We start from the raw sequence: 27383 nt of genomic DNA, 5'->3' as shown, positions 1-27383 counted from the left end.
TTTGGTTTTTCTCCGGTACCGGGAACCGAACTCACGACCTTGCGCTTGCCAGGCAGGCGCTTTTGCCGCTGAGCTAAATCCCCAGCCCCGGATGCTACTTCTTAAGTGTGGCTCTGAAGGGATGGAGAGGTTGTCCAGTGGTTGGAAGGAGGTGAGACGTTATATGAGAGTAGGAGAGCTACGGAATTTTAATTTTAAAATACCATCTGTGAGAGGTTAAATTCAAATATTGGCATTTTCTTTTTTCATAATGACCCAAAAATTAGCTGGCCTTTGTTTTAGATTAGTGTTTACATTTATAAGAAAATCATGCATATGGTATTTTAAAAGGTCACGTATTTTTAAGTTGGTAGTAAAAAAAAAAGTCTCCTTTTTCTTCCCTACCTGTTGCCTGTCAAACATAAGGGACCAAATAATTCTCACTCTTTCGGTTATTTCTTCTGATACTTCTACTTCTCTGTAATCAGCATATATAAACTATTATATCTTAATTGGTTTTAGGTTTTGTGTTTTTTTGGTTTTAGGTATTTTTGACTATTATAGTAGCTTTCATTTTTAGTGTTTTCGTTATAGAAATGTTGTAAATTCTTGCTCTTAACAAATAATATTTCCTTTCATACGCTTTTTTGCTTTTGTTGTAACATAAATAGTCCTTATTTATTTATTTACTTATTTATTTCATTTGCTTCATTTTCTAGACAGTTTGACCAGGTCTTTATATCATAAGTAGCTCTGTAAATGGCTACCAAAACAATTTTCTGTATTTTCAAAACTCTTAGATGATTTGTCTGTGCCAGTTTCTTAGTCCTGGAGACCAGCCTGCTGGGTTTATCTTGTGTCTCTTTTCTGAGCTTTTTTTTTTGTTATCCTGACACTTCTTTTTGGTGTCATCTTGAGAATTTAATTTTCCTCTCGCCTGTACTAAATTTTGCTTTGTGGATCTTAGGCCTTCCTCTTTCTTAATTTCCTACCTTGCTTTTTAGTGGTGTATATCCTTTCATACAAACAACATTTAGTGTTTTCAGCTCTGCTGAGGAAGTGAATCGGAATTTTTGAGCTTTCTTTCGGACTTCTGAAAATGCCTTTGTTTTCCAGTTGGATTTAATGAATAGTTTAGCCTAGGGGATGAGTAGAATTCTTGTTTGAAACTTAATTTTATAGTTTTCCTTTAATATTTGCTTCTGGTAAATTGAGTATTTAGACTGGTAGCCTAGGATTAGCAGTCATTAGGATTTATTTCATGACTACCTTTGATGCATCTAGTGATGTTTGCAAATGAGCCAGTGGTTATCTTTCACCTTTTGGAAAGGGTGGTCACTATAAGGAGTGGAGGGTGTGATTCTTCTGTGTTTTTAGAGTATTGTATTTATACTGAGAAAATGTCCCCCTACACCAAACACCACTTTCGAGCATAGAGTTGAACTGAATGAAAATGGGAAAAATAACTTAATTCTACTTTGGTTTGAGGGATTAAAATATTTTTATATGATTTTCTTAATAAAAAAGGTCACCAACTTTATACTAGTCCTTTTCTTTTTTTAAGCATTTTTTTTTATTAGTATATGTTTGCAGTACTTGTAATTTATAATCTTCCTGGCAGGTGGGTGTGTGTACATGGTGCAGCTTATTCTTTTTTGTTTTTTTTGTGGTACTGGGAATCGAACTCATGACCTTGCACTTGCCACGCAGATGCTGTGCCGCTGAGCTACATCCCCAGCCCCAGCTTATTCTTTTTTAAAATTCCCTTTTCCTTCCCTCCCACTCTCTCCCTCTTTCCTTCCTCCTCCAATTCTCCTATCCTGATTTTTATTTTTCTTGATGTTATTAATCTTAGGTCATGTTTTGGCATAAAATGTTTACCTTCATTGGGGTTATTAGGTTCCTGTAAGTGGCATATCTCTTCATCTACTTCTTTCCCGTTCCCCTCATCCACACACCTCACCCTAGCTTCTCTGAACCACTTCCCTATTAGAAGAGACCCAGCCCCTTGTCCCCAGGCTTTACTTTTCTGTTTGTGCTTTGCCTCACTCACAGGAGAGGTACCACGTGGTGTTTAAGCTTGTGTCTGGTCTCTGGCACGCACATATTTTCCAGGTGCATCCTTTTCTCTACAGATGTGTCAAATTTGTTATTCTTTATAGCTGAGTAGTATTCCATTATATATAGATACCACATTTTCTTTATTCAGTCATCTGTTGATTGTGCTGCTGTAAACGTTGGTATACATGTATCACTGTAGTATAATGACTGTTAAAGCTCTTTGGGGAAGATACCTAGAAAGATGATAGCTGGGTTATATGGAGTTTCTAATTTCAGTTCTTTGAGAAATCTCTATACTGATTTCCATAATGGTTGAACTAGTTTACATAGTAATATTTTCTTAAAAATAAATATTTAAGGAATAGCTTTTAATAAATTTGTCATTTAAGATTTAATATTATAACAATTCCAGTGTCTAAAAAAGAAAAACAAGCTGTTTAGTAATTACATTAGACAGTAAGAACAATTTTAAAAACTTTCTTTGCTTGCAAAAGTAATTTAAGGTAGCTTTCCCAAGTCACATGTACAGAGACTTCAAAATGGAGAACATTAATGTAAGAAAAAAGAGCCTAGTAACAGTTGGGGGCTCATAGAGAAGAGGAAATTGGTAGTGAAATTCTAGGCTGGTGAGACACTAAGCAGCAGATCTTGGTATTTTTTAGAAGCCTAGTAGAAACTACCTTTGTTTCAGATAACGGCTTAGTACGTAAAACATGCCTCACACTGTGTACTTTGGAAGAAGTGGGAAACATACCTGAGTTAACCGGCTTCGCTGCTCACAGTCATGTTATTACCAGGTGTTGAGGTGCTGGGGTCCCCTTCTGACGGTGGTTTCTAGGTTCTTTCTGTCCTGAGCAAAGAATTGGTCAAGACAAGCACAAATGGTAGCAAAATTTTATTAAAGGTAGGGAAAGAAACAGGCTCTGCAGAGCAAGTTTGGGACAAATAAAAGTAGGACAGGAAGTGCACCCTACAGCATGGGGTGGCCAGTGCAGAGGAGTGAGCGCAGTGGCCACAACTCAGTGTGGACGTCCTTTCTGTGTCACCCAGCCCCCAGGCTGACGTCAGGTGTAGGCCGTCGAGTGGAAAGCCTGCTGGGGCTCTCGAGAAGTCGCGTGCAGGGCTTTGGGAACTGCTTTGTGTGTGTGCCCTCGGATTTTGTAATTAACGGGCCATACTTACCCAGCCAGCTGCCACCCCCTAGTCTGTCTGACCTTTTTGCCTTGGTGTAATATGTATTGAATATTACCTGAGTATTAGAAATACTGTGGTTCGTTTCAGCTTTGCTGTGGGTGAAGAAATGGAGGACTTCTGTTTGTTGCCGCTAGGTGTTGTGCTGCATACTGAGTGTGTGTTACTTCATTTGGTTTCCCCAAATCCTTGAGAGGTGGAGTTGTTCAGTCTGTTTTGGAAATAAGAAATGTGACTTAGAGAGGATAGGGACACAAGTTTGAGTCCAGACTGTAAAACCCTTTGGCCTTTAGTGTTCTTCACTATCAAAAAGGAGTAATAATGATGAGAATAAGCACCATATGGTAATGTCAGTCATTTCACGAAAGGGTTGGACTCAGTCAGAAGAGAAGGTCCACAGTCTCCCTGGGAGAGGTCCTCCGCCTGCGTCTGCTGAATAACCACTGCCCCTTCCGTTTCAGTCTCTTCTTCCTCTGTGAGATCCACCTGTCACGTGAATGTGGGCTCTCGTTCTTTGCTGTCTATACAGCGTTTCCTCTCTGTGTCCTTTTCTATTACAGTCTTTTAAAAAACAACGGAAGGGACCTTATCTGCATTCCTGTAACAAAACTTAAACAGCTCTCTGTCCTCCTTGGCTCTGCATCCCCTCTTCTTCTTCTCTTGAGCGGGTTTAGGCTAATCGTACCCTTCTCTGTTTCTACCCTGAGACCATTATTTTGTGGCCCGCAGTGGTTTTCTTGTTGCTAAGGCCTATGGTCAGTTCCCATTTACTCAGCTTCTGGGTAGCTTTTGGCAGGTACTCTGCTGTTTGTCTCTCTTATTTTTAATTTTGAGACAGGGACTCACAATGTAGCTCAGGCTGCCTCAGCTTCCGAAGTGCTGAGATTGCAGGTGTGTGCCACCGCCCTTGGCTTGTTTTTTCTTCTTGAAACACTTTTTAAATTTTGCGTCCAATATTCCACACACTCCTCAGTTCTCTATGTCAGTGGCTGTTCCTTCCAGTCACTTGAATGTATCCTACTCCTTTCCCAGTGTTGGGCCGGTCCCTCTGTTATGCTTTTCGCTACTTTCTTTTTATGTACTCTTACTCTCCAGGTGATCTCACGCAGTCTCCAGGTTTAGTATTCCTCCAGTTGTATACCATTTGACCCATGCGTTCTCCAGAACTTCAGACATATATTGTTCTGCACACAGATATTTCCATTTGGATGCCTGCTGAATTTGTTTAAAACAGAACTTCCCAGTGTTTCTCTATTTCACCACCCTTGTGAACACTACCACCATTCACCTGTTTTTTTTTTTTTTTTTTTCCAGTACCGGGAATCGAACTCACAACCTTGTGAACTCACAACCTTGCGCTTGCTAGGCAGGCGCTGTGCCGCTGAGCTAAATCCCCAGCCCTTCACCCAGTTTAAAAAGTGTGGAATCTTACTTTCTCTTAAATTTTAGCTCTAGTTCATAAGTAAATTCTGTTTGCATTGTTCTTTTTTGTGGGGAAGGGTACCAAGAATTGAACTCGTGTTTGCCTTCTTTATTTTCTTTTTTTTGGTACCAGGAATCAAGCCCAGGGCCTCACATTTGCCCGGCAGGTGCTGTGTTACTGAGCTACACCCCCAGCCCTGCATTCTTCTTAAAGTGTCTTGTGACTCTATCCACGGCTGGTGGCACACCCCTATAACTCCAGCGTAGCTGAGGTAGGGTTTGAGGCCAGCCCTAGGGTTCATGGTGAGTTCAAGGGCAGCCTGAACTGCTTAGTGAGACCTTGTCTCAACAAAGCATCTAGTGAATCTGTTACCAAATCTCCACTGTTACCGTCCTCGTCTAAGCGACTTCTCTTCCAGACCCGCGCAGTAACCCCACTGGCCTCCTCCTCCTACCCTGTGCTTTCACCTCCATCTCACGCAGTGGGACTGGCTGGTGAGAGCTGGTCATGTACGTGCCTTCCCAGGGCTGTGCTCAGTGATGCCGCGGGGGTAACCATGCTCATAGCCATGGTGGTAGTTTTCACACCACGTAAATCAGCAAACACTACCAAGCAGCCCGTCCCCAAAGCTGATCGTGCAGCATTCGCTAGCACATTGAAGTGTAACCCTCTCCTCAAGTGTGGGGAGTGGTCCAGACCTGTAACAGTTTAAGTCGTGTCACTTAAGTCATGACTGCCCTGTCCGATTCTGATGGTTTCTCATTAAACTCAGAGTAAATCCAAAACCTTTATGATATTCCCAAACCCGTCACGTTCTAACTCTGATACCCAAAAGATCTTTGTTCTATGAATGGGTTAGAGATGGATGGGTGGATGGTTGAGTCATTTCTGTGCCATCTTGTAATTTACAATTCCAGGCCTATTAATATTTTTAAGTTGAAATTAATAGAAAAGATGTACTATCTTAAGATTTTTACTTCTTAAGGCTTTCTGATTGTTCAGAATTTAACTTTATTTTTAAATTTCTAGAATCTCAGACAGAGGTCTGTTTTCCTCTGTCTAGGTATAGATGTAGGTATAAGGTATATACCTTATATAGATATAGGTATAAGGCGTTTGGTAGCTGGTCATGATGGTGCAGCCCTGTAAGTCCAGCACTCTGGGAGGCTGAGTCAGGAGGACCACAAATTTGAGCCCAGCCTGAACAACTTAGCACCTGATTTCAAAGTAAAAACTAAAAAACAGTTTGGGATATATGCAAAAACTTTTGAATTTCTATTATGTGTACCATTTCATATTTTATTAGCATAAATAATTAAATAGACATTAATATATTTTTATGGTAGTATCCTAGGAAAAAGTAATTCCATAATGGAAAGATTTTTAACTTAAAAATTATAATGCCTGTGACACTCATGTTTGTGTGTCATTTCTAATGTTGTACATTTAATCTGAGTTCTTAAAAGTAACTATTTATTTTGTAGTAGTACAAATACTTCTGCTTAAACCTTTTTTTTTTTTTTGCTAAGGGGCAGCCATAATGGAGATAGTGATAGCTGTGTATTAGATTCTAATCCAGCAGAATACTGACAGTTAAGAGGTTTTTTTTTAACTTCCAGATATTATAGTCTTAAAATAACAGTGTTACTATTTTAATAATCAGATACTGTTATGATATTAATAAGTGTAAATTACAACTATTAATCTTCTCTTATAGGGTATATTTCCGAAATCGCTGGGTGAAGACTGTCCACCCAGTTGTCCATCAGTACTGTTTGATCTCAAGCGCACATTCCACCTTTCAGATGCCACAGAAAGAAGATATTCTTAAACACCGAGTGGTGGTGGTGACTTTGAATACTTCCCAGTACCTCTGTCAGTTGGATCTTGAACCTGGTATGCCTGCACAGGGTCCTCCAGGGGTTGGTACTCTGTAGCTGGTAGGCCAAATCTGGCCAACTGCCTGTTTTTATAAATAGTTTTACTGGACAGAGCACAGCCACCCATGCTCACTTGTTTACTGTTTTCTTGTCTGTAGATGCTTGCATGCTGTTGTAGCTGAGTGGAGTAGTAGCAGCAGCGACTTTGTGAACCACAAGACCTAAAATAAACACAGTGGTTCCTTCTTAACTGAAAAGAGCCCGCCAACCCCTAGTGCAAACATTTTTGTGACTGCTAGCCCACGTGTTCTCTAATTGGTCAAGTGGTAGTTGACTATCTGAAGAATTCTGATTTGGACTACGTTGGTGTTTTTTATAATTTTTTCAAGTTTTTGCCTTAAGTTGCCTTTGCATTATATAGTATTGAAACAACAATCATGTAGGATTTTTTTATGACGTGCTCTTAAGACTGTTATATTTATGTGCTGCAATTGTGTAAAGTCAACCTAATGTAGGAATACAGATGTAAGGGGAGAAGTTCTTTGGAAAAATATGGTAGAACTTAATCATCAAAAAATAGCATCAGTTTGAAATGGATGCTTTAGAAGGATATTTATTACTGTCATAAGTGTTGACACTGCTTGGTACTTTTTGCCGTCTCCTTTTGGAAATGTTTTCAGAACCAGTGACATTCTTTTGAACAACTGAATCCCTGGAAGGTAGCGACTGTTCTCTTCACTTTTTTTTTTGTACTGGGAATCGAACTCATGACCTCAGGCTTGCCAGACAAGCGCCTATGCCACTGAGCTATATCCTCAGCCCCTGTTTTTACTTTTGTATTTCTGGCACCTGGCCCAGGATAGACACGTGGAGATACTTGATAAACTTCTGTTTATCTTAAAGGAGGAAATGTTGTCCAACCTTTTTTAGTTTTTAATTGAGGATAGGTTTAGTTTTTTAAACTTTCAAAATCCTTTTTGAAATATAAGATGAAGAAGGTAGGTGATCAAACTGGGCAATAGCATTAAGGGTTCAAAAAAAATGCAAAAAGAGATGTGCCTCTCACGTAATGAGACTTCTTTTCTTGTACATGTAGCTCATAGTTGGCTGGTGAGGGCAATTACAAAAGCAAAATTTAAAAAAGATTTTGAACAGTAGCAGCATCATTAGAATGAGTTATATCTCGTCCCAAGTGACTTTGACTGGAACAACAAGTATTTGAAATGTAAATTTTGGTATGTTTGTCAGTCTCATTACTTTATGATTACATACTGCATATCTGGCACACAGATTAAAAACATAACCTCTTAGTATGGTTTTGTGAGGAAAAAAATCACGGTTTTGAGAGCTACTAGAGTATAGAATCATATTTACTGGAAATAAACTTGACCCTTCTGGAAATTGTTTATTGCATTTAATTCTATTAACCCTAGGGAGGGTTATTTTACATATAAAAAAAGTAAGACTCATGCTTAAGTCAGTTTGATTAATTCAAGTTACCTTTTCTAGCTAAAGCGGTAGTCAATAATTTCGTGATTTATTTAGGTCCTAGTTGAAGATTAGATCTATTTATTATCTATTGAAAACAGATTTTTCCACTAGTCTAGGGTTTAGATCCTATATTTATATAGTTTTTTTTAATTATTTACAACAGATACACAAATTCTCAGTAGAAAGAAAAATACATGTGGCCATGTCATACTTAGGTGCATCAGTAAATAGATGACAGTTATTCATACTTATATTTTTGCTTCTAGGTATTTGTTTGGGTGATGGATGATAGTTATTACTGTGAACTAGTCAGATTTAGAAAGTTCTCAGCTTAAAAACCGGTTGCATTAGAAAATTGGGTAAACAGATTACTTGGAACTCTCGATATTCACAGGAGTGGATATAAACAGGTCAGGCTCCTGAGCAACTCACAGGAAGCTGATTAACCTATTGTACCACTGGCTTCTAGAGACTTTTATTACTTTCCATTAATTTGAAAAACTACATCGGGTTGGGGATATAGCTCAGTGGCATAGGCACTTGCCTGGCAAGTGCAAGGTCCTGAGTTCGATTCCTGGTACCAAAAAAGAAAAGAAAAGAAAGAAAAGAAAAGAAAAGAAAAGAAAAACTACATCCTTTGCCAGTAGGGAGCCTCGTACTCTGGAAAGTTGGCAGTGGGGTAGAGGGCTGGGACTTTCTCCTCCCTTAAGTCACCAGAGAGGCCTTTACCTCCTCCCCCTCTTGGAGGAAAAGGACATTTTCCCTTTGCTTGCGTACACAGCACTGTGCCCCTGGGTGAATGGTAGCAGCGGCCAAGATGTGTGATGCTTCCTACTGGGTTTTTTTTATCTGAGAAGTATTAGAAAATGTACATATTTAGTGTTTATTGTCGGTCACTAATTTTGAAGAGTAGTGATTTTTTAAAAAAAACAGGTTCTAAAAAGTTGTCTGTGGTGTGGGCATTTATTACATAACAGTGTTGCCGTCAGCAGTGGATATTGGCATGTGACAGTGGCCCTGTAAGACTGTAATGGAGCTGAGAAATTCCTGTGACCTGGTAACATCAGGGCCAGCATAAGGTGGTCACGTATTCATTGCTTACGTGTTAGTGGTGACAGTGGTGGGGACAAGCCTGCTATAACAGTATACTGTTACGTACTGTGTTTGATGATAACAGGCAGCTGTATTCCTGGTGTATGTATTTGTATGAGATGGGGTCTCACTATCTTGCCCAGGCTGATTTTGAACTCTTAGGCTCAAACAGTCCTCCTGCCTCAGCCTCCGGAGTAGCTGGGGACTATAGGCATCTGCTACCATGCCCTGCTGCTATACTATTATCATTTTTATAATGTACTCTTTCTACTCACACAAAAATGTTTACTGTTTTCCATCAGTTTTTTGTTTGATTTAGTTGTGTTTTGTTCATCATGGCCATAGGACCAATAGAATATCTATATATCTATATATTATTATAATTTTATGGGATCACTGTCCTATAAGAGGTCCACTGTTGACTGAACTATTGTATATATGCAATCCCTATTTAGTCTAGGTATAGAGCAGCCTGGGCTGTATATATTTGATGTTCATATGACAAAATTGCCTCGTGTCACACTTTGTGGAACAGGTCCCTGTTGCTAAGCACTGCATCACTGTATGTGAAAAATAAACCTAAACAACCAGATCAGTGAATTTGCTCATGAGAAACCCTTGTTTCAGTCCTAATCAGATTATAACCTTTTCCTTTACTTTAGATGCCAATATGATTTTCTTTAATTTCTAATGTGCATATTTACTGCATACTCATGAACTGTCATTATTTTGAGGGTTCTGACAAATAGTGAAATAGCTTTGGGGCGTTGAATGGTTGGGTGTTCTTTTGGTCAAAAGCCCACTATCTTGTACTTTTAAAATCTCTTCTGTATATACTGATTTAACTGTTAAGTCTTTGAGCATCAGATCTGTTTACAAATACCTTTTATCAAGCTAAATAGTTACTCTTTTTAACAATTATTTTTAAAGTTAGGGTTTGAATTGATGTGTATCTAAATTGAGGATAGGCCTTAAAAGTACTTACAAGTCTTAGGTAAATAAATTACTTAGCAAAGAAGAAAATAACTACTTCTACCTTTATTGCTGCTGTAATAAGCTTTACTGTATTTACTCTATATTTTGTAGGTTTTTTTACGCACATTCTATTAGATGAAGCTGCTCAGGCCATGGAGTGTGAAACTATTATGCCTCTAGCATTAGCAACTAAAAGCACTCGGATTGTTTTGGCTGGTGATCATATGCAGGTAAGTGCCTTCTCAGTCACTGTATTGAAAGTAACTTTTAGTTATATTTGGATGTTTAATACTCTGTTTTCTAAAGCATGCTATGAAGTTGTGCATATATCATAGTGTAAGCACTTTAAGTATTTCTATACAAATGGTGAAAAATAGTGGGATTTATGAAGAAAAATTACTATTCTACCATTCTTTCTTGTTTACACAATTTGAAATGAATGAGTCTTAGCAGTATTTTGATTTTATGTTTATTAATTTGAATCTCATTTCTCTATATTATGAATATTTGAACACCCCCACCCCCACCCCCCCGTGGGCTGGGAGCCAAACCAAGGCTTCACGCATGCCGGGCAAGCACTGTACCACTGAGCCACACCCAGCCCTCTTACTTTTCCTTGTAAATCAAATTTAAATTTTCCCTGCAATTCCTGTTTCTAATACCTGATTCTTGTTTCTAATACCTATTTTTTTGAAGGATTAATTTTCTGATATCATAAGAAACAACAGACTTAGTTAAAAATTACAGTCAAAATCTTGAAGCATATTTCAGAGTTTATGTATTTGAATACTTGACATATAAGAAAGAGAAGCTGGATGTGGTGGCGCATGCTTGTAATCCCAGCACTCGGGAGGCTGAGGCAGGAGGATCGTCATGAATTCAAGAGTAGCCTGAGCTATAAAGATAGCTCAAGGCTAGCCTGAATTGTATAGCGAGACTCTGCTTCAAAAAGACAAAAAAGAGAAAGAAAAATGCAGTTTTTCTATAAAGATAGCTGTTTTAAAGAGTTATTTCTTTTCTGTCACAGTTGATTTAAGATTACAGCTCCATGGTATTAGAGCTGTCAAGCTATCCAGGAATAAAATGAATGTAGATGAATAAAAATCTGTTTTGTTCCTTTGCCGAAAGTAGTTTAATTTTGTTCTTTAACAGAAAAGGTGTAACCCAGAATGACTCCTTATGCCTTATGAGATCAAGAGAGTTTTGTTAATTATTAAAAATAATATTTGAATCATAGTCTATGTCCTGCCAGCCCATCATTTTAAACAGTTGATTAATTTGGGTGAAATGATGTGATTCCCCTAGTGGTGCAGTGGGTTGCCTCCCTGAAGTTCATGAAGTAGCCGCTAGTTGGTATCATTTGGAGAAGGCTTTTATTATAAACTGACAGGTAGAAATTCTAGGATAGTGTTGGTGTACTGAAGTGAAGAACTAGAACTTTTAGTCTAGGTCCTTAAATGGTTCGTGGAGAATACAGTAGATTTGTGTGTGTGCACGCTCCAGCATTCAGCATGTTGTATAACTTTTTAGCACTGTGAGTTTTTAGTAGGTTACAAAAATACGATTTGTGTGTTAAATTCTTTTTATATTTTTGTCTGTTGCAGCTCAGTCCTTTTGTTTACAGTGAATTTGCCAGGGAGAGAAGCCTTCACGTTTCGTTACTTGATCGACTTTATGAGCATTACCCTGCTGAGTTTCCGTGCAGGATCCTTCTGTGTGAGAACTACCGCTCCCATGAAGCTATCATCAAGTAGGTGTGAGCCGTCCCTCTGATTCACGCCCTTTCTGCGGTCTCTGGCAGGGGCTGAAAGCGGTGTGTTACTAGGCTGTTCCCGACAGGTTATGTGACATACTTAGTAGTGGTGTTTCTAAAAGAGCACCACAAAAGTCATGGTTGTGATTTTTTACAAAATAAGGCATTTGTGGAAACTAAAATTTAAGTTTAACTGGCTATGACACATTTTTCTATGACTACATATATTTTGTATATAATCTATATGGAAAACTACATGCTGTAATAAATATATTGGTAACCTCTATAATAGTTACCTGCCTTTTCCTATGTTGTACAACAAATCTGTCTTAAAAGAAGGGAAGAAAGGGGGCTGGGGATTTAGCTCAGTGGCACAGCGCCTGCCTGGCAAGTGCGAGGTCATGAGTTCAGTTCCCAGTACTGGAAGAAAAAAAAAAGGAAGAGAGGAAATAAGACAGGGAGGGGTAAATTATTTTAAAGACTTCTTTTAAATACAGTCTGCAGCTATGAAAGGGAGCGTGTTCTTAGTGACAGCTCAGTGAGTAGTCACACCCTGTATAGACTGTGTGGCCAACAGCCGGTAAGAGAAACAGTGTCGGGAGCAGTCTGCAAGTCTTTCGTGCTTATTTCCAGGCATTATCCCCACCAGAAACTTAAGGTTCCTTGTAGTGTAGTATAACTTATAGTATTGGTGAGGTCACACACGTGAAGACCACTTTTAGGTTTCTCTGAAAGCAAGTAGGTAGGTAATATTTTACCAATACCTCAAAGTGTGATTCTTACCATTGTCAGTCATATGCTGAGGTCAGTAATGAGTCAGATACTAGATGGCATCCTCCTCAGTAGCGAGTGTTCATTTCACAGTTGAAGCCTTGAACATCCTGCCAGTTGGGTGCATTGCTTCGATATCTGTGTGTTTTCATGTACAGTCAGGCGTCATACGGTCTCCAAAACATGTCACTGGGAATTTCATAACTACGTGAACATCCTGCAGTATACTTACACACAAACGGTTTACGGCAGTCAGTTGCCCTTCTTATTTTGTCTTTGGATGCATTCAAGAGACGCTGTAAACATGAGCTGTGTCAGGCTACAGCAGACGTAATACAGCATACTGTTTTATACTAAATAACGATGAAACGTATCAAATACATGCACCAGTAACAGTAGTTTCTTACCATTATCAGTGTGATGTGCTGCACATTTGTATGTGCTATACTTTATACAGCTGCCAGCAGCGTAGATTTGTTTACATTGGTATCACCACACGTGTGAGTAACACATTGTGGTATGATGTTACAGTGGCTAAGATAGGTCAGCCAAGAAGTTGTTATGTGGCACATCCCTGGCATACATGATTTGTACAAGTAGATGTATTTATTAACCAAAAAAGTGTACTAGTTAGCAAATGTTCTCATAGAACAAAGGTTCTCAACTAGCATTGAACTGCCATCTTTTCTTCCTTTTCTTTCTGTATTCTGGCTGCATACCTTACCAAAATCAACTCATTTACCAGCGGTACATCAGGAGCCTTCTCTGTTACCACTACTATGGTCATTCTTGGAGAAGTTATTGGGATCATAGGTGCAGCATGTTGGGACTAAAAGTACTGTAATCATGGACGTAAAGCTGTATTACTAGAATTTGACTGGCGTTTGGTGGGAGGGACAGAGTTATTTTGTTGGCAGATTACGTTCTGAATGTCCCTTCCCTCTGCAGTTACACCTCGGAGCTTTTCTACGAGGGCAAGCTGATGGCCAGCGGAAAGCAGCCGGCACACAAGGATTTCTACCCGCTCACCTTTTTCACAGCACGAGGGGAAGACGTGCAAGAAAAAAACAGCACAGCCTTTTATAATAATGCCGAGGTACTCTTGTTCTTTCTCGCATAGTTGACATTTTCCCAGTCACGTGGTGTGGTTTTGTTGAGCATTTATTTAAAAATTTGGATTGACAGTTTATTATTTGTTGATTGCATATACATGCAAATAGTGTTTAAAATTATTTTCTCTCATACAATTGTATGTTAAGATCAGTCTCCTATAGGAAACAAAAATTGATTTACTTTTTGTCTTAGTGATAAAACACAAAATGCATGATTACATTTTCTAAAAATTGACATTATCACTCCTATAGAGATCATTATTGGTAGACGTCTAAAACAGTCTGATTAAATTTTATAGTGTATACTTAAAGGAGGTATTATTTGTAATGAGTAAGACTTGAATTGCAGAATCCTCGGCTCCAAAGCTATCACACAGGCCCCGATACTGATGTTGCTGTTGCATCTTGTGCTCAGATTTGTATGGTCCTCTTCCAGTTTCTGGCCTTCGGAGAGACCATGAGGTCAGGCGGCAGACAGAAACACATAGTGAAGTCTTCAAGGGCTGGCAAGCCAGAAACCTGTGGGTAAGGTTCTGGCCATCACAAGGGACTTCAGGAAACCCAAAGGAGACAGGAGTGTGCAGTTATCCTGAGGGGAGTAGTTCCTGTTCTCTGAGCTCTACTGCCCTTGAATCTCATGATTTATTCATTTTGTTTACAAGGAAATAATTTTTGTTATGTCCTAGCAACTCATCCCCCCTCCAGTACTGGAGATTGAACCCAAAGCCTTTTACATTGAACTACGTCCTCAGCCCTTTTTATTTTGAGACAGCATCTCACTGAAGTTGCCTAAGTGGGACCTTAAACTTGCAGTCCTCTCACTCAGCCTGCCTCTGTGCTGAGATTAAAGGCATGTACCACCCTGTCCAGCTCATCTTTCCCTTTAAAAATTAATCAGAGAGCTATAGTTGGCAGTCAGTGCAAGAAAACCATCAGTATCACTTGATAAAATTCTAGCCTAGAGTTAAGAAACTTGACATTTTTGTTAGCCTGTGCCATTTAGTTTTAGGAAAAGGTAAACTTTTCCTCAAATATTTGAAATACTGAGAGTAGCTCTAGGGGGATGTCCTTTGTTATTTTGCATTTGGGTTGCAAGCCACTGGCCTGGAAATTAGCCGTGATAGTGAGTGGGCGGGCTGACAACCTAAAAGCAGGGCTGAAAATCCAGAAGAGTCCGTGTTCCTGCTGCCAGGGGTCAGAGCTGAGCCCACGTTTACCTTGATCCTGAGGTGGGGTTGATATTTACCCACGGCTGTTCTCAGCCTGGTTACTTGTTCTTTCACAATGATGTGGTATATTTTCTAGGAAATACATAAGCTACAGGATAAAGTACATCTTCCTGGATTGTCAGTTTTACTCAAAAATGTTTGGGGAAAAATACATACTTCATATTAAAAAAGCAGAAAGGCAACATTTGTGTAACCTTTAAATATTAAACATGTGACTTTAGAGAAATTCCAAGCCACCTTGAACTTTACCAGAGCAGTTGTTCATTCACTTTCTTTAGTCCCTTGAGTTATTAGTCAAAAATCTGAGACATATTTTTCCAGGGGCTTTCTCTACAAGGAACAAAACTGATTCTAATTCACTGGAGCTGAATACCAGTGTAGACATTTCAAATTTTTGAATACTGGAGTAAATCTCTTTGGATATCAGTGTGGCATTCTTGGTCAGTACCTGTTTAAAAGCCCCTGACATCCCCCTTCCTATCAAACTGGGGAATGAACGCAGGACCTTAGCACTGAGCTGTATCGACAGCCCTTTTTTACTTTTTATTTTGAAACAAGGCCTTGCTAATTTGCCCAGCTGAGCTTGAATTTGTGATTCTCCTGCATTAACCTTGGGGTCTACAGGGTTGTACCACCACTGGCAACTCCTGGATTTTACTTGATCGTGTGTAACTTTATAAAGTGAGCCAAATGACACTAGTTACCTTGATAGGGAGAAGGTGAGATTTCTTGGAAGGATTCTAACCAAAATTGAAGAGGCCATTTGGGAATAGTTAAATTCCACTATTATGATGTAAGATAGTCTTACACAAAGTTACCATCAAAATGGACTTAAACCAAAGGTTGTGGATTGAAAGTAAAATAAAGAACCTGTAGCTGAAGGATTACTGTACTCAAAAAATTTTTGCTATGTGCAGTTGTTTAAGAAGCATGTTTTTGAAAACTGTTAAGTACTGTGTTACAGTATACTAATGTGTACTTTCTCTCTCATGCTTAAAATGTTAGAATAAGAGAACGATTTTTGGCTGTGAATTAAAATCGCACAAATAATGCAGTGGTCTCAGTTTAATGTAGAATTTAAATATTAAGCACTAAGACATGATTCCTAACTTTGAAAGATTCAGTCTGAAGGGAGGAGCTATGGGAACAAATAACCAGAAAGTAGAAAGCGTGACAGACAAGACTGTAGAGATAGGGAAAGTGGATCCCTTGGGTTTAGTGGGGCTTGAGTCACAGAGAACATGATTTTTGTTCCATACACTTTAGGAATATGTAACCTCATGGTATATGTGTTTATATAGTTCCTAGATTCCTGATGAATTGATCTTATCATTGTAAAGTGTCCCTCTTTATAAATAAGAAATGTTTGTTATTTAAAAGTAGGTTTCTTGGATATTAACAGTCACAGTGGCTCATTTCTGATTGCCATTTGCATGGCTTGTCTTTTTCTGTTCTTCTGTTCTCATCCCTTTTATATCCTTCAATCTAAAGTATGTCTTCTATAGACAGCCTGTCATTTGATACGTTTTTAAAAATGTAATCTGAAAAATGTAATCTGCCTTTTGATTGGGTTTAATCCATTCGCACTCAGTATTGCTACTGATACTTTTTTTTGTCTTTTTGAGACAGGATCTCCCTATGCAGTTCAGGCTGGCCTTGAGCTCGCTTTGTAGCCCAGGCTGGCCCTGAACTTGCAGTGATCCTCCTGCCTCAGCTTCCTGAGTGCTGGGATCACAGGTGTGCTCCCCCATGCGTGACTGATACTTTTTTTTTTTTTTTTTTTAATGTCTGGCTTGATTTTGTTTTTATTTTTTTTGTGTTTCTTTTGCATCACTTTTTTCCCCTACCCACTACTTCTTTTACTGCCTCCTTTTATATTAAATACATGTTTTCCAATGTTATGTTTTAATCCATTTCATTGTTCATATGCTTTTTAGTTATTCTCTTAATGGTTTTGCTAGAGTTTATGATATATATCTTAGAATCTACTTCAGATTTATGCTAACTTTCTTTCAGTGATAGAAACTTTACTGCTATTCTAGTCCCTCTGTGTTATTTTTTATACATAGTGTACTTACATAGAACAAACTGAATACTGTAATGCATTTTTTATAATTATTTCTTTTTTTTGCTTTTTGAGACAGGGTTTTGTTCTGTAATTCACGCTCGTCTTAAACTCAACTATGTAGCTCAGGCTAGCCTTGAACTCACAGCAATCCTCCTGTATCAGCCTCTCAGGTGCTGGGATTGCAGGTGTGTGCCACCATGCTCAGCTGTTACATTTTATAACCTTATGTAGAGAAGAAAGATGGACAATTTCATACTTACAGACTTTCCTGTACTAATCTTATTTTATATTTCTGGTTCTCTTTTTTTGTGGATTTGAATACCATCTGTATTATTTTCCACCTGCCTTCTGTCTTATTGTCATGTATATTATCGTTGTTACAATCTAATGTAAAATTTTATGCCATTGCTCTTTAGACCAGTTAGGAGAAATGGGAAGAAATGCTGTTATCCATATTCTCTTTTTAATTTTTTTTTTTTTTTTTGGTTTTTTCTCCGGCACCGGGAACCGAACTCACGACCTTGCGCTTGCCAGGCAGGCGCTTTGCCGCTGAGCTAAATCCCCAGCCCCACCATATTCTCTTTTATAGTTACCCACATAGTTACCTTTTCAGTAGCACTTTCTATAGATTGGAATTATTTGGTGACTTGCTTTTAGCCTAAAGAGTTTCCTATAGTATTTCTGGCATGGTAAGTCTGCTAGTAAGGGATTCTCACAAATTTTGTTTAGCCAGGGTTATATGTATTTTGCCTCCATTCAAAACCTTTAAAAAAGGTTTTCCTGAATGTAAGATTATTGGTTGTTTCATTTCCCCCCCTTCACACATTGAAATATGTTTTTTCCTCTGCGTTTTGGATTCCATTGTTGATTAGAATCGTTGACTCCATATGTCTGATTAGAAGTCGTGTGTAATCTTATTGGACTGTCTTTGTAAGTGATGTGATACTTTCTCCTGCTGTTTTCAGAATTCATTTTTATCTTGAATTGCAACATTTTAGTCTTCACCTGGTGTATTTGAAGTTCATTGAACTTGGATCTATAGGTGAATTTTTTTCCCCCATAAGATGCAAATTTTGAAGCATCATTTCTTTCAACTTTTTTAGGTGGTTCTTCTTTCTCTCTTCTTTCCAGGTTTTCCCATCATTTGTGTGTTGATGAATTTACTAGTATCCCTTTGTTGATTTTTCTCCATGTTTTTCTCATTGTTCTTTAACTTGTATAGTCTCCATTTTCACAGTTGCTGATTTCTTCGCCAGCTCAAATTTACTATTGAATCCTGTGATAAAATGTCAATTATTTCATGTCCTTAGGGCATAAATTACTCCCCAGTGTGATAACTGAAGTTGGGCTCCTTAGAGACCAATTGTTGCCAGTTTGTGATGTTTCCTTACCCTGTCCTGGGCAGAATTGAAAGAGCAGTTGTGGGGACAGTGTGGAACTTGTTTTCCACTGGTGTCTCACCAGCATCCAGCTCAGGAGCCAAAAGTGTGTGTGTGAGAGGGAGGGACAGGGACAGACAGAGAGAGAGACAGACAGACAGACAGAGCAGACAGGCAGAAACAGACTGCCATGTGTCTGTTGCTAACATCCAGTGTAGATCTTTCTATGATCCATTCCAGGGGAGGTTGGGGTCTGCTGATGTTCACTGGCCATTGAATCTATACAAGATGGGAATAGTCATCCAGCTGCCAAAACTATTAGATCAGCTCTGCGGCAATTTAGAACTGTGTGGGTAAGGGGAATGCAGTCTTTTTTTGGGAGTGGGGGGACATCTGCAGTCCTTGCCTAGTGTCCCACTCAGATCTTCCCTGTGTTGCAGGAGGGGGGCTAGAAAAACAGCTCCCCCTGCTGCCAGCTGCTCAGTATAGGCCTTCTACAGCATGGGCCTGTGGAAAACAGGGTCTGCCAGTGTCTTTCAGCTTCCAGGATCACCTGGAATAGCTCTTTCCTTACAGAGAGCTGGGGTATATGAGAATTGCCCTGATGGAAATTGGCTGCCGAAACAGTTGTGTAAGACAGAGGTGTGAGGGGTGAGTGCAGTCCCTAGATTGAAAATCCTAGATTCCTAAAGTTCTGTGGAATTACTCTAAATTTGGTTGAATAAATGACAAGTCTGGGCATTTTTACTATAGTTTTATGCTGCCTGGAACACAGTATAAAGGTGTGAACAAAGGAATAACGTGGAGGATCAATTATATGTAACTTAGTGGTAGGAACTCAGGAGGCAGGCATTCAGCAGAGGTGTCTCTCCCAAGTTTCATACATGCCCACATCTAACCACATGCATAAAGACAGTTAATTGTGTTTTTCCTATTTTTTATGGCAGTACACTTAGCCTCACTCTTTCTTGGTTCTTACAGTGAAGATACTGCCAGTTAAATTGTCTCTGATTTTCCTGTTTTCCCTGGTTGCGTTACTGAAGAATTTATTGTTTGAAATGTGAAGTTTTCTTAGTATAAAGAAAACATTCCCATTTAGTATGGTTTTTTTGTTGTTGTTTTTGGTTTTTTTTGTTTTTTTTTTTTACTGGGAATCGAACTCAGGACTTTGCACTTGCTAGGCAGGCACTTATGCCACTGTGCTATATGCCAGCCCCTATTTAGTAGTTTCAAAAATGGTGTTTGCTAAGATGAGGTCCTTCATACATCACTTTTAGTTACTGTATTCTTTCTCTAAACACTGATGACAATATGTATATGTTTGTTTAAAGGTATTTGAAGTTGTGGAACGTGTAGAAGAGTTAAGAAGGAAGTGGCCAGTAGCATGGGGGAAGTTGGACGATGGCAGCATTGGTGTGGTGACTCCATACGCTGATCAAGTGTTCAGGATACGCGCTGAACTTCGGAAAAAGAGATTATCTGATGTTAATGTAGAAAGGGTGCTAAATGTTCAAGGTAAGTATTAATTGGAATACATGAAGTTATTCAGATGCTTAATTCTTAGTGTGTTTATATTTGATTTTTAATTCTCTTAAAAGATCTTAGAGTATTAAGAGACCTTAGGTCACTTTTCTGGAGCAGGAGGGATGTATTCCCTTCACACCAAGTTTCTTCACTGGCAAATTTTGCAGTTAAAGCTTTGTTTACATGTTTATTAAATTTTTTTTATCCAAATAAAAGCATTAAAAATGGACCTTTTTCTATGACCTAATTATATAATGCTATATAATGTCTGTATGCTGTAATTATCATAAAAACATACAACAGATTGTTAAAGTAAATTGACAACTAATTTCTTCATAAAGATTTTATCTGTAAATTTCCCTAAATGAATAGTTAACGGCAGTTCTTAGATTGTGTTCCTATACTGAATTGCTACAAAACTTATGATTTTGAATATATGAGCACTACTACGATGTCAGCACTAAAAATCCTCAGTACAATGTTAGGTTTCATGGTAATTCACAGCAGTAAGAGTAATCTGGTGTCCAGATCATGGGGAACAAGTAGCTCCACTCATCCATCTCCAGTTTAGATTATGCTGAATTGGGGTATTTTAGGAGGAACACTAGTAGCAAACTAGAAAACTCGCAGGAGACCAAGGATAGTTAATGATCTATAAACTACCACGTGATAGTCAGAAATGATTGAAAGAACTGGGATTGTTTGGTCTTATAGAAGATTAAGTACTGGCATTGGAACTGCTTTCAAACATTGAAAGATTTGTCATAGAATGAAGTGATAGATTACTGTAAGAAGAGCATAAGAAAAAATGTCATTTAAATCTGACTCTCTGGAAGGCTTCTGGGTGGAATCAGCAGTATTTGCCTGATTGGCCAGAGGCTAGGTGACTCTTGTGTTTGATGGAACCTTGGACTAGATAATTTCAAAGGCTGATTCTAGGACTAACATGTTTTAGTGTGGTAAAATGCACATAGCATAAAATTCACCATTTTAACCACTTTATGTCTGTGATTCAGTGGCATGAAGTACATTCACAGTGTTGTATAGCAATTGTGGCCATGCATCCCCAGAACTTCCTTCATTTTTCTCAAACTGAAAATCTGTGCCCAATAAACAGTAAACACACACACACATACACACCACACCACACCACACCACACCACACCACACCACACCACACCACAACCCGACGCTGGCGATCACCATTGGACCTTCTGCCTTATGAATTCAACTATTGTAGGTACCTTGTGTAAATGGAATCATATTATACATCGAGTATCCCTCATCTGAAATGTTAGAGATAAGTGTTTCAGATTGAAGAGCTTTTAGGTTTTTGCTCAAACTGTCTTTTTGTGACAGGCTTATCTCACATGTCAGAATTTCCTGCCTTTTTGAAGCTGAAGGGTCCATTGTTTGTATATGTAATACACTTTATTCATCTGTTCATCTGTCTGTGAGCATTTGGGTTGCTTCTGCCCAACCGCGGTGGTGAATAATGCTGGTTATCACCATGGGTGTGCGCATACTTCTTCAACACTTTGCTCTCAATTCCTTGGGCTAAGTTCACAAGTGGACTTACTGGATCAAATGGTGATTTTTTTGTTTTTTTTTTTTTCGTGGGGGGACTGCCGCAAACTCAGCGCTTTCCAGAGCGGCGCCACCATTTTGCATTTGCACCAGCAGTGTACAAAGGTTTCCATTTCTCTGTATCCTTGCCAGTGTCTGTTGTTTAGCAATTACATTTTAAAGAAATGCAATGCTTATATTACATCAGTGATTAGATTGACAATCTCAAGCCTTTTTTCAAAAATTTTTTTTATAGGAAAGCAATTCAGAGTTCTGTTTCTTAGCACAGTACGTACAAGACATACTTGTAAACATAAACAGACACCAATTAAAAAGAAAGAGCAGCTTCTGGAAGATTCTACAGAAGACTTAGATTATGGTTTTTTGTCTAACTACAAGCTTCTCAATACTGCCATCACAAGAGCACAGTCCCTGGTTGCCGTGGTGGGAGATCCCATTGCACTGTGCTCCATTGGAAGATGCAGGTAATTACGTGTCTCTGACTGAGACTGTAAAGGGGAAATGTGAAGTAATTTGTATTCCTGTGTATAATTTATTTGTATGACCTCTCGGCTAGTTAAAATCAGCATTACTGTTACCTGAAATCCAGTGATAACACAAAAGCCCATTACTTTGGGTCTATTCATGGTATATAATTGTGTATTCATTCATTATCCAACAGACACCAGTACTTTCTGAGTGTCTTCTATGTCCTCAGCACTCTTCTAGCCACTGAAAATAGAGCAGTGAAAAAAATAGGCAGAAATCTCTGCCCTTTCAGGGTTTACATTTGATTGGGTAGCAGATGAAGACTGACAGCAAACCCAGTAAGAATGTTGTGCAGTATTTTACTCGGTAAGTTTAATGGAAAAGAAGTAGAACAACACTTAGGCAGTGATGGTGAACCTTTTAGAACTTTCAGTGATGGAAACAGCCTGCTGCGGCATGTGTGCCATAGGTTAGCCGCCACTGACTTAGGACCATTACAAGTGATGCGTGGGCTGGGCTGGTTTGTGGCATAAATGTTACGCTCAGAGTAGGCTTCACCAAGAAGCTGACTTTGGAAGTGAGGTTGTGAACTATAGACATATCTGGGGTAAAAGTGCTCTGGAAAGAGACACAGCTTAAGGTGATTTTGTGTGTGCGCGTGTGTGTTTGTGTGTGTGTGTCTGGATATCTTCGGTGGATGGTAAATTTTGTATTGTCTGCTGCCTCCTTATCCTCCCTTCATTGTACTTTAGTTGGCAGTTTTTGGTGAATTTTTTCAGTAGTCGTTTTTTCTCAAGGCTTCGGAATGTAAACAATTTTTTGTGTCTAGTTAATTCAGAGGATCTTAAAATTAACGGGTTAGAAGTAATCATTACTTGTCTTTGGATAGCTTTGTTAGTATTCATTAGACTGTAGTTATAAGGAACAGTTTCTAACAAAATATGTTGAAAGTGTCAACTACAAAGTTTCTCTATACATATGACTTATGCTCTTTAGTAGGAATTTTAACTGTTATGAGGCCAATAATGTAAGACTTGCCTTTTGAAGTATTGAAAAACCATGTTAACATTTTTTATTTTTTTTTATTTTTTATTTTTATTTTTTTTGTGTGTCTTTTTGAGACAGGGTCTCACTATGCAGTTCAGGCTGGCCTTGAGCTCACTTTGTAGCCCAGGCTGGTCTCGAACTCATAACAATCCTCCTGCCTCAGTCTCCCGAGTGCTGGGATTACAGGCGTGCGCCACCACGCCCGGCCCATGTTAACATTTTTTAAAAGCAATTGAATAGAAATGCATAATATTCATTTATGAAAAAGAAATAGCTTGGGGTTACCTAATATTTTACAAGTGTGGTAGTCCTGTCACAGTGTGTTCAGAATAGTAAAAGATGTGGACAGTCCCAAATCTGCCTTGAGTAGCTCTCGCTTTTTTGGCATGTCAGAATTGAAGTATGGAAAGCTGTGAGGTCGTGGCTCTCTATAGATCACTTTTTCTGTTGCAGTATAGGTACGGCAGCATTTTATTTTCATGTTCCAGCAGGAAAAAAAAAATCTGTGGGAAAATGGCAGTTCAGACCATTAAGAATAAGCTGCATGTATTAGACTTTAAGACTACAAAAGAAGTTAGTGTCTTCTATAAGGGAAGTATTAACAAAGAAATCAAGAAGAGCTTTATTAGGAAAAAGCAGGAAAAAAATAACCTTTTTATAAGAAAAATTTAAGTGCTTAGGGTTCATGACTTTAAATAATTCTGTTGTAACATGGCTTGTCTTTCATGTTTGAAAAGTAAGTTGACATTCATTTCTAACCATTAATGACAAAACTTGGGCAAAAGAATATGTTAATTCCAAGTTACAAATAAATACGACTAAATATATTAAGGAATCTACTAATTAAAGTCTCATCCCAAGAATGTAACTTCATTTATTTTACATTGAAAGTGTATTTGGTTAGAAAGTACCATGTGTGTTCATATTTCTGATTTGCTACGGGAACTAGAGTTTATTACATAAAGCACATATATACGGAGCGATGGTGTGCATTAGCAGTATCTGGGCGCTGCTGGGGCGGTAAGTAGGCCTTGGAATGGTGGGGTCACATTACTTTGGGGCTCTCCTTGTAAGCCACTCTGAATGTTTCCCAGTTGGAGATGTTTAAAGAGTTCCTTTCCACTTTGTAGAGTCTGTAGGACTCTAGAAGTCAGACTCTAGACCCTAAAGCATTTGTCACCCCCTCTGACATAAGTTGCTACTTTCTCAGAGTGAAGAGGTGCAGAGTATTTTCTAAGGCTGCGCTGTCAGAATTGTCCAGGGCGGATTTTTAACGACACTGAGTCTATTGTTTGCTCAGTTGTAGTGTGCCACGGACTGCACATTAACTCATATGTTTAGCAAAATATTTTCAGCGGAATAATAAATTGTTTGGGGGTGTTATACACTCCACGGCTAAGTGAGGATGTTGATTAACAGTTTTATTTGGACAGTTTAATCATGGCTCTAGCCCAAGGGTTGATAGTTGAAGCGTACGTACAGTTAAACATTAATGTTGGTAATTTTGCTAGACATTAACTTAATCTCACAGTACAAGTAAACCTAGAGGGTGTAATGTGACTGTCCAGCCCTTAAGAGTGGAGGAAGGAATTCCTCATAGCACGAATGCATCAGGACTTCCCCCCCATTTTCATTGAGTATATACAAAAAATGCACATAATATTTCCAGATATCAAATTTTCAAGGAATGACTACTGTATATATTACACCAATTTAGAAGTCAGTCGGTTATCTATTCTTTATTTTTAAACAATTTTTCTATGAGTCTGAAATACATGCAGCGCCCTGCCTCCTTCACTCACCAGACTAACGTGCCAATGCGTTGGCTGCCACGGATGGACAGCCTTGTCTCGGCCAGCGCCGGCTGCGTGCTAGGCACATCCTGCCTCCTCAGTCATCCTGGCAACCCTGCAGGAGGCTGTTTTATTTGCATTTTAAATAGGAGCCTGACTGAGAGATTTTAAATAATGCCCAGGGTCGCATAGCTGTTAATGCCGGTCACTCAAACAGATGTCAGGTTGACTTCGGAACTCAGGGGCTCTTTCTCAGGGCGTGCTGCCTTTCCCAGGAAGTGATGAATGTGTACTGCAAGTCTGCAAGGAATGGGGAGGCAGGGGGCGGAGGGAAACATCCAAACAACATACACACCACTGCATTCGGGTGGGCCTTTTCTTCCACTAAACTTCATCAGCACGTTTCATTAATGCACTGAAATACAAATATATTCATGTGTGTGGAGAGATATGTATACATGTATACACACACATATGTTACCCATACCGTATGACTTGACATAAGTGATTTACTTATAGTCAAGTGGCTCTTCAGTGTATTATCAGTGACCTTAGAAGCAAGGTTTATGTAAAAATAAAACAACCAGGCATGGTGGGACACACCTGTAATCCCAGCACGCCTGCTGGAGGCTGAGGCAGGAGGATTGCTGTGAGTTCAAGGACAGCTTGGGCTACAGAGTGAGTTCAAGGCCAGCCTGAATTGCATAGCGAAACAGTCTCAAAATGACAAAAAATAAAATAAAATGAAATAAAAGCAAGCTTTGTGTTCATGATTTTGTTCAGTGGTTAAAAAGAAGCTTATGTCCTTTGAAATGCCTAATATTATAATATGATTATAATACTTGGGTTACCTAACCAACACTACTAGAAAATAATGATTAACATAATAATATGTTAACATTTTAGAGGAAGTGCTGAGAATTGGTAAAGACTTAAAATAACCAGAATGGTGAGTTCTTACCCTCATTATGAGTGTAGTTGAAATTTTCACGTAATCTTACAATTATAAGTGTTTAGAAATGCCTCAGTAAAGCTTTGGAAATTCAGTGGCAGTGGGAATAGTATTTGAAAGAACTTTCTCCAAGAGGAAAATAAGAAACACTTTGGATTTCAAACTAATACTTTTTGAAGGAAGAACTGAATTTCTCTGAATACATATTTTGAAGTGAGAGACAGCCTTTTTAATAATAAGGAATAATTGTGAAAATATTGCTGGTGCCCTATTGTATATGAGGAAATGGAGCTATAAAGAGAAGTTTAGTAATTTGCCCAAAGTCAGCAGTTCTGGGACTGTACACAATTAGGGACTATATTACTTTGTCTCTGTAACAGTAAGAGGAAGAGTCAGATTTTTTTTTTTGTTTTGTGTTGAATCAGGGTCTTGCTCTGTAGTTCAAGCTGACCTTGAACTCCCGTTTATGTAGCCCAGGCTGGCCTCGAACTTGTGATCCTCCTGCCTCAGCCTCCTGAGTACTGGGATTACAGGTGTGCACCTGGCCAGAAAAGTCAGATTTAAAATGCAAATTTCAGGCTACTTCTGGATTTTGTTTACCATGGTCAGTTTGTGTTTAGTGAGAGGTCAGGATGAGCAGGACAGGAACAGGGTGTGAAGTTGAAGAAGGTGGCTTAACAATGAACCAGTATTTGGCTATCTGAATTAGAAACACAAATGTGTAATATGGAATTGATGTAAACTAAGAGTAAAAGCCAGCCCATTCTTTCCTTGTGATGCTTTGTCTTGGGATCCCACACAACACAAGTTGCCATCCTGTGAAACTATACTTCGTCAGTGAGACTAAAAAACTTTTGAATAGAGTATGTGGAATTATTATGTTGAGAAATATTTATACAGTCGAATGCTGTGACTATTCCAGTCAAAAGATAGGAAAGTTATGGATTTTAGATCTTGACTGCTATATTAGAGATAATTCTTCCTTAGATTTTTTAAGTTACTATGAAGAAAAAAATACTTTTTTTTTTTTTTTCCAGAGGGTTTTAGTGACAGTACTGGGGACTCAAAGGGATCTTAAGAATAGACGTACAGTGTCTCAGTGTGCATTTCTTAGTGACTGTCTTGTTAGTCTTTATGTCTTATGGTTAGCAACATATATTTAATATTTTATAGTATATTTACTTATCCTTTGGTTTGCATACAGACCTAAATTTTTTTTCTGGACCTGTTTCTTAAGCTCGTTTTAAAAAATTAGAAGGCATATATAAGAGAAACAGTTCAGAATTAAGCTCTGCAAACTTTTATGAGTATATGAATAACCCAATTCCCATTTATATACTCAGTTTTATAAACATTTTCATTTATGCTTCTTGAAGCCATCTTGATTACCTACTCTCTACCTGGACAAACAGGGTATCAACTATATCAACTAAAGAAGAAACCATGTCACGTCTTTTATAGCAGTAAAATGTTATTGAACCTCATATTAAAACATAATGTGCATATTTATACTAGACATTCAAAATTTTACAACTTCAAGTGTCTTTTATAATACGTATTTAATATTTTTAGTTGCAGACCAATTTTCAGAATTTAAAGAAGGGCAGT

The 27383-nt window shown here is 38.6% G+C and overlaps 1 protein-coding gene across 2 annotated transcripts in view; it reads left to right on the top strand.

Moving 5' to 3' along the window:
- The window catches only part of Helz (helicase with zinc finger), a 149513-nt gene that overhangs the window by 76697 nt on the left and 45433 nt on the right, over positions 1 to 27383 (top strand). For both annotated transcript variants that reach the window (XM_005402152.2, XM_005402151.2), the window contains exons 17-22: positions 6372 to 6550; positions 10204 to 10322; positions 11697 to 11842; positions 13565 to 13712; positions 19736 to 19919; positions 21751 to 21979. In XM_005402152.2, coding sequence (XP_005402209.1) covers positions 6372 to 6550; positions 10204 to 10322; positions 11697 to 11842; positions 13565 to 13712; positions 19736 to 19919; positions 21751 to 21979 — 1005 coding nt within the window. The remainder of the gene's footprint in view (positions 1 to 6371; positions 6551 to 10203; positions 10323 to 11696; positions 11843 to 13564; positions 13713 to 19735; positions 19920 to 21750; positions 21980 to 27383) is intronic.

This window comes from Chinchilla lanigera, unplaced genomic scaffold (genome assembly GCF_000276665.1).
Source record: "Chinchilla lanigera isolate Chin_1 unplaced genomic scaffold, ChiLan1.0 scaffold00077, whole genome shotgun sequence".
NCBI classification, from domain to species: domain Eukaryota; kingdom Metazoa; phylum Chordata; class Mammalia; order Rodentia; family Chinchillidae; genus Chinchilla; species Chinchilla lanigera.
This window is presented reverse-complemented; position numbering and strand designations above follow the sequence as displayed.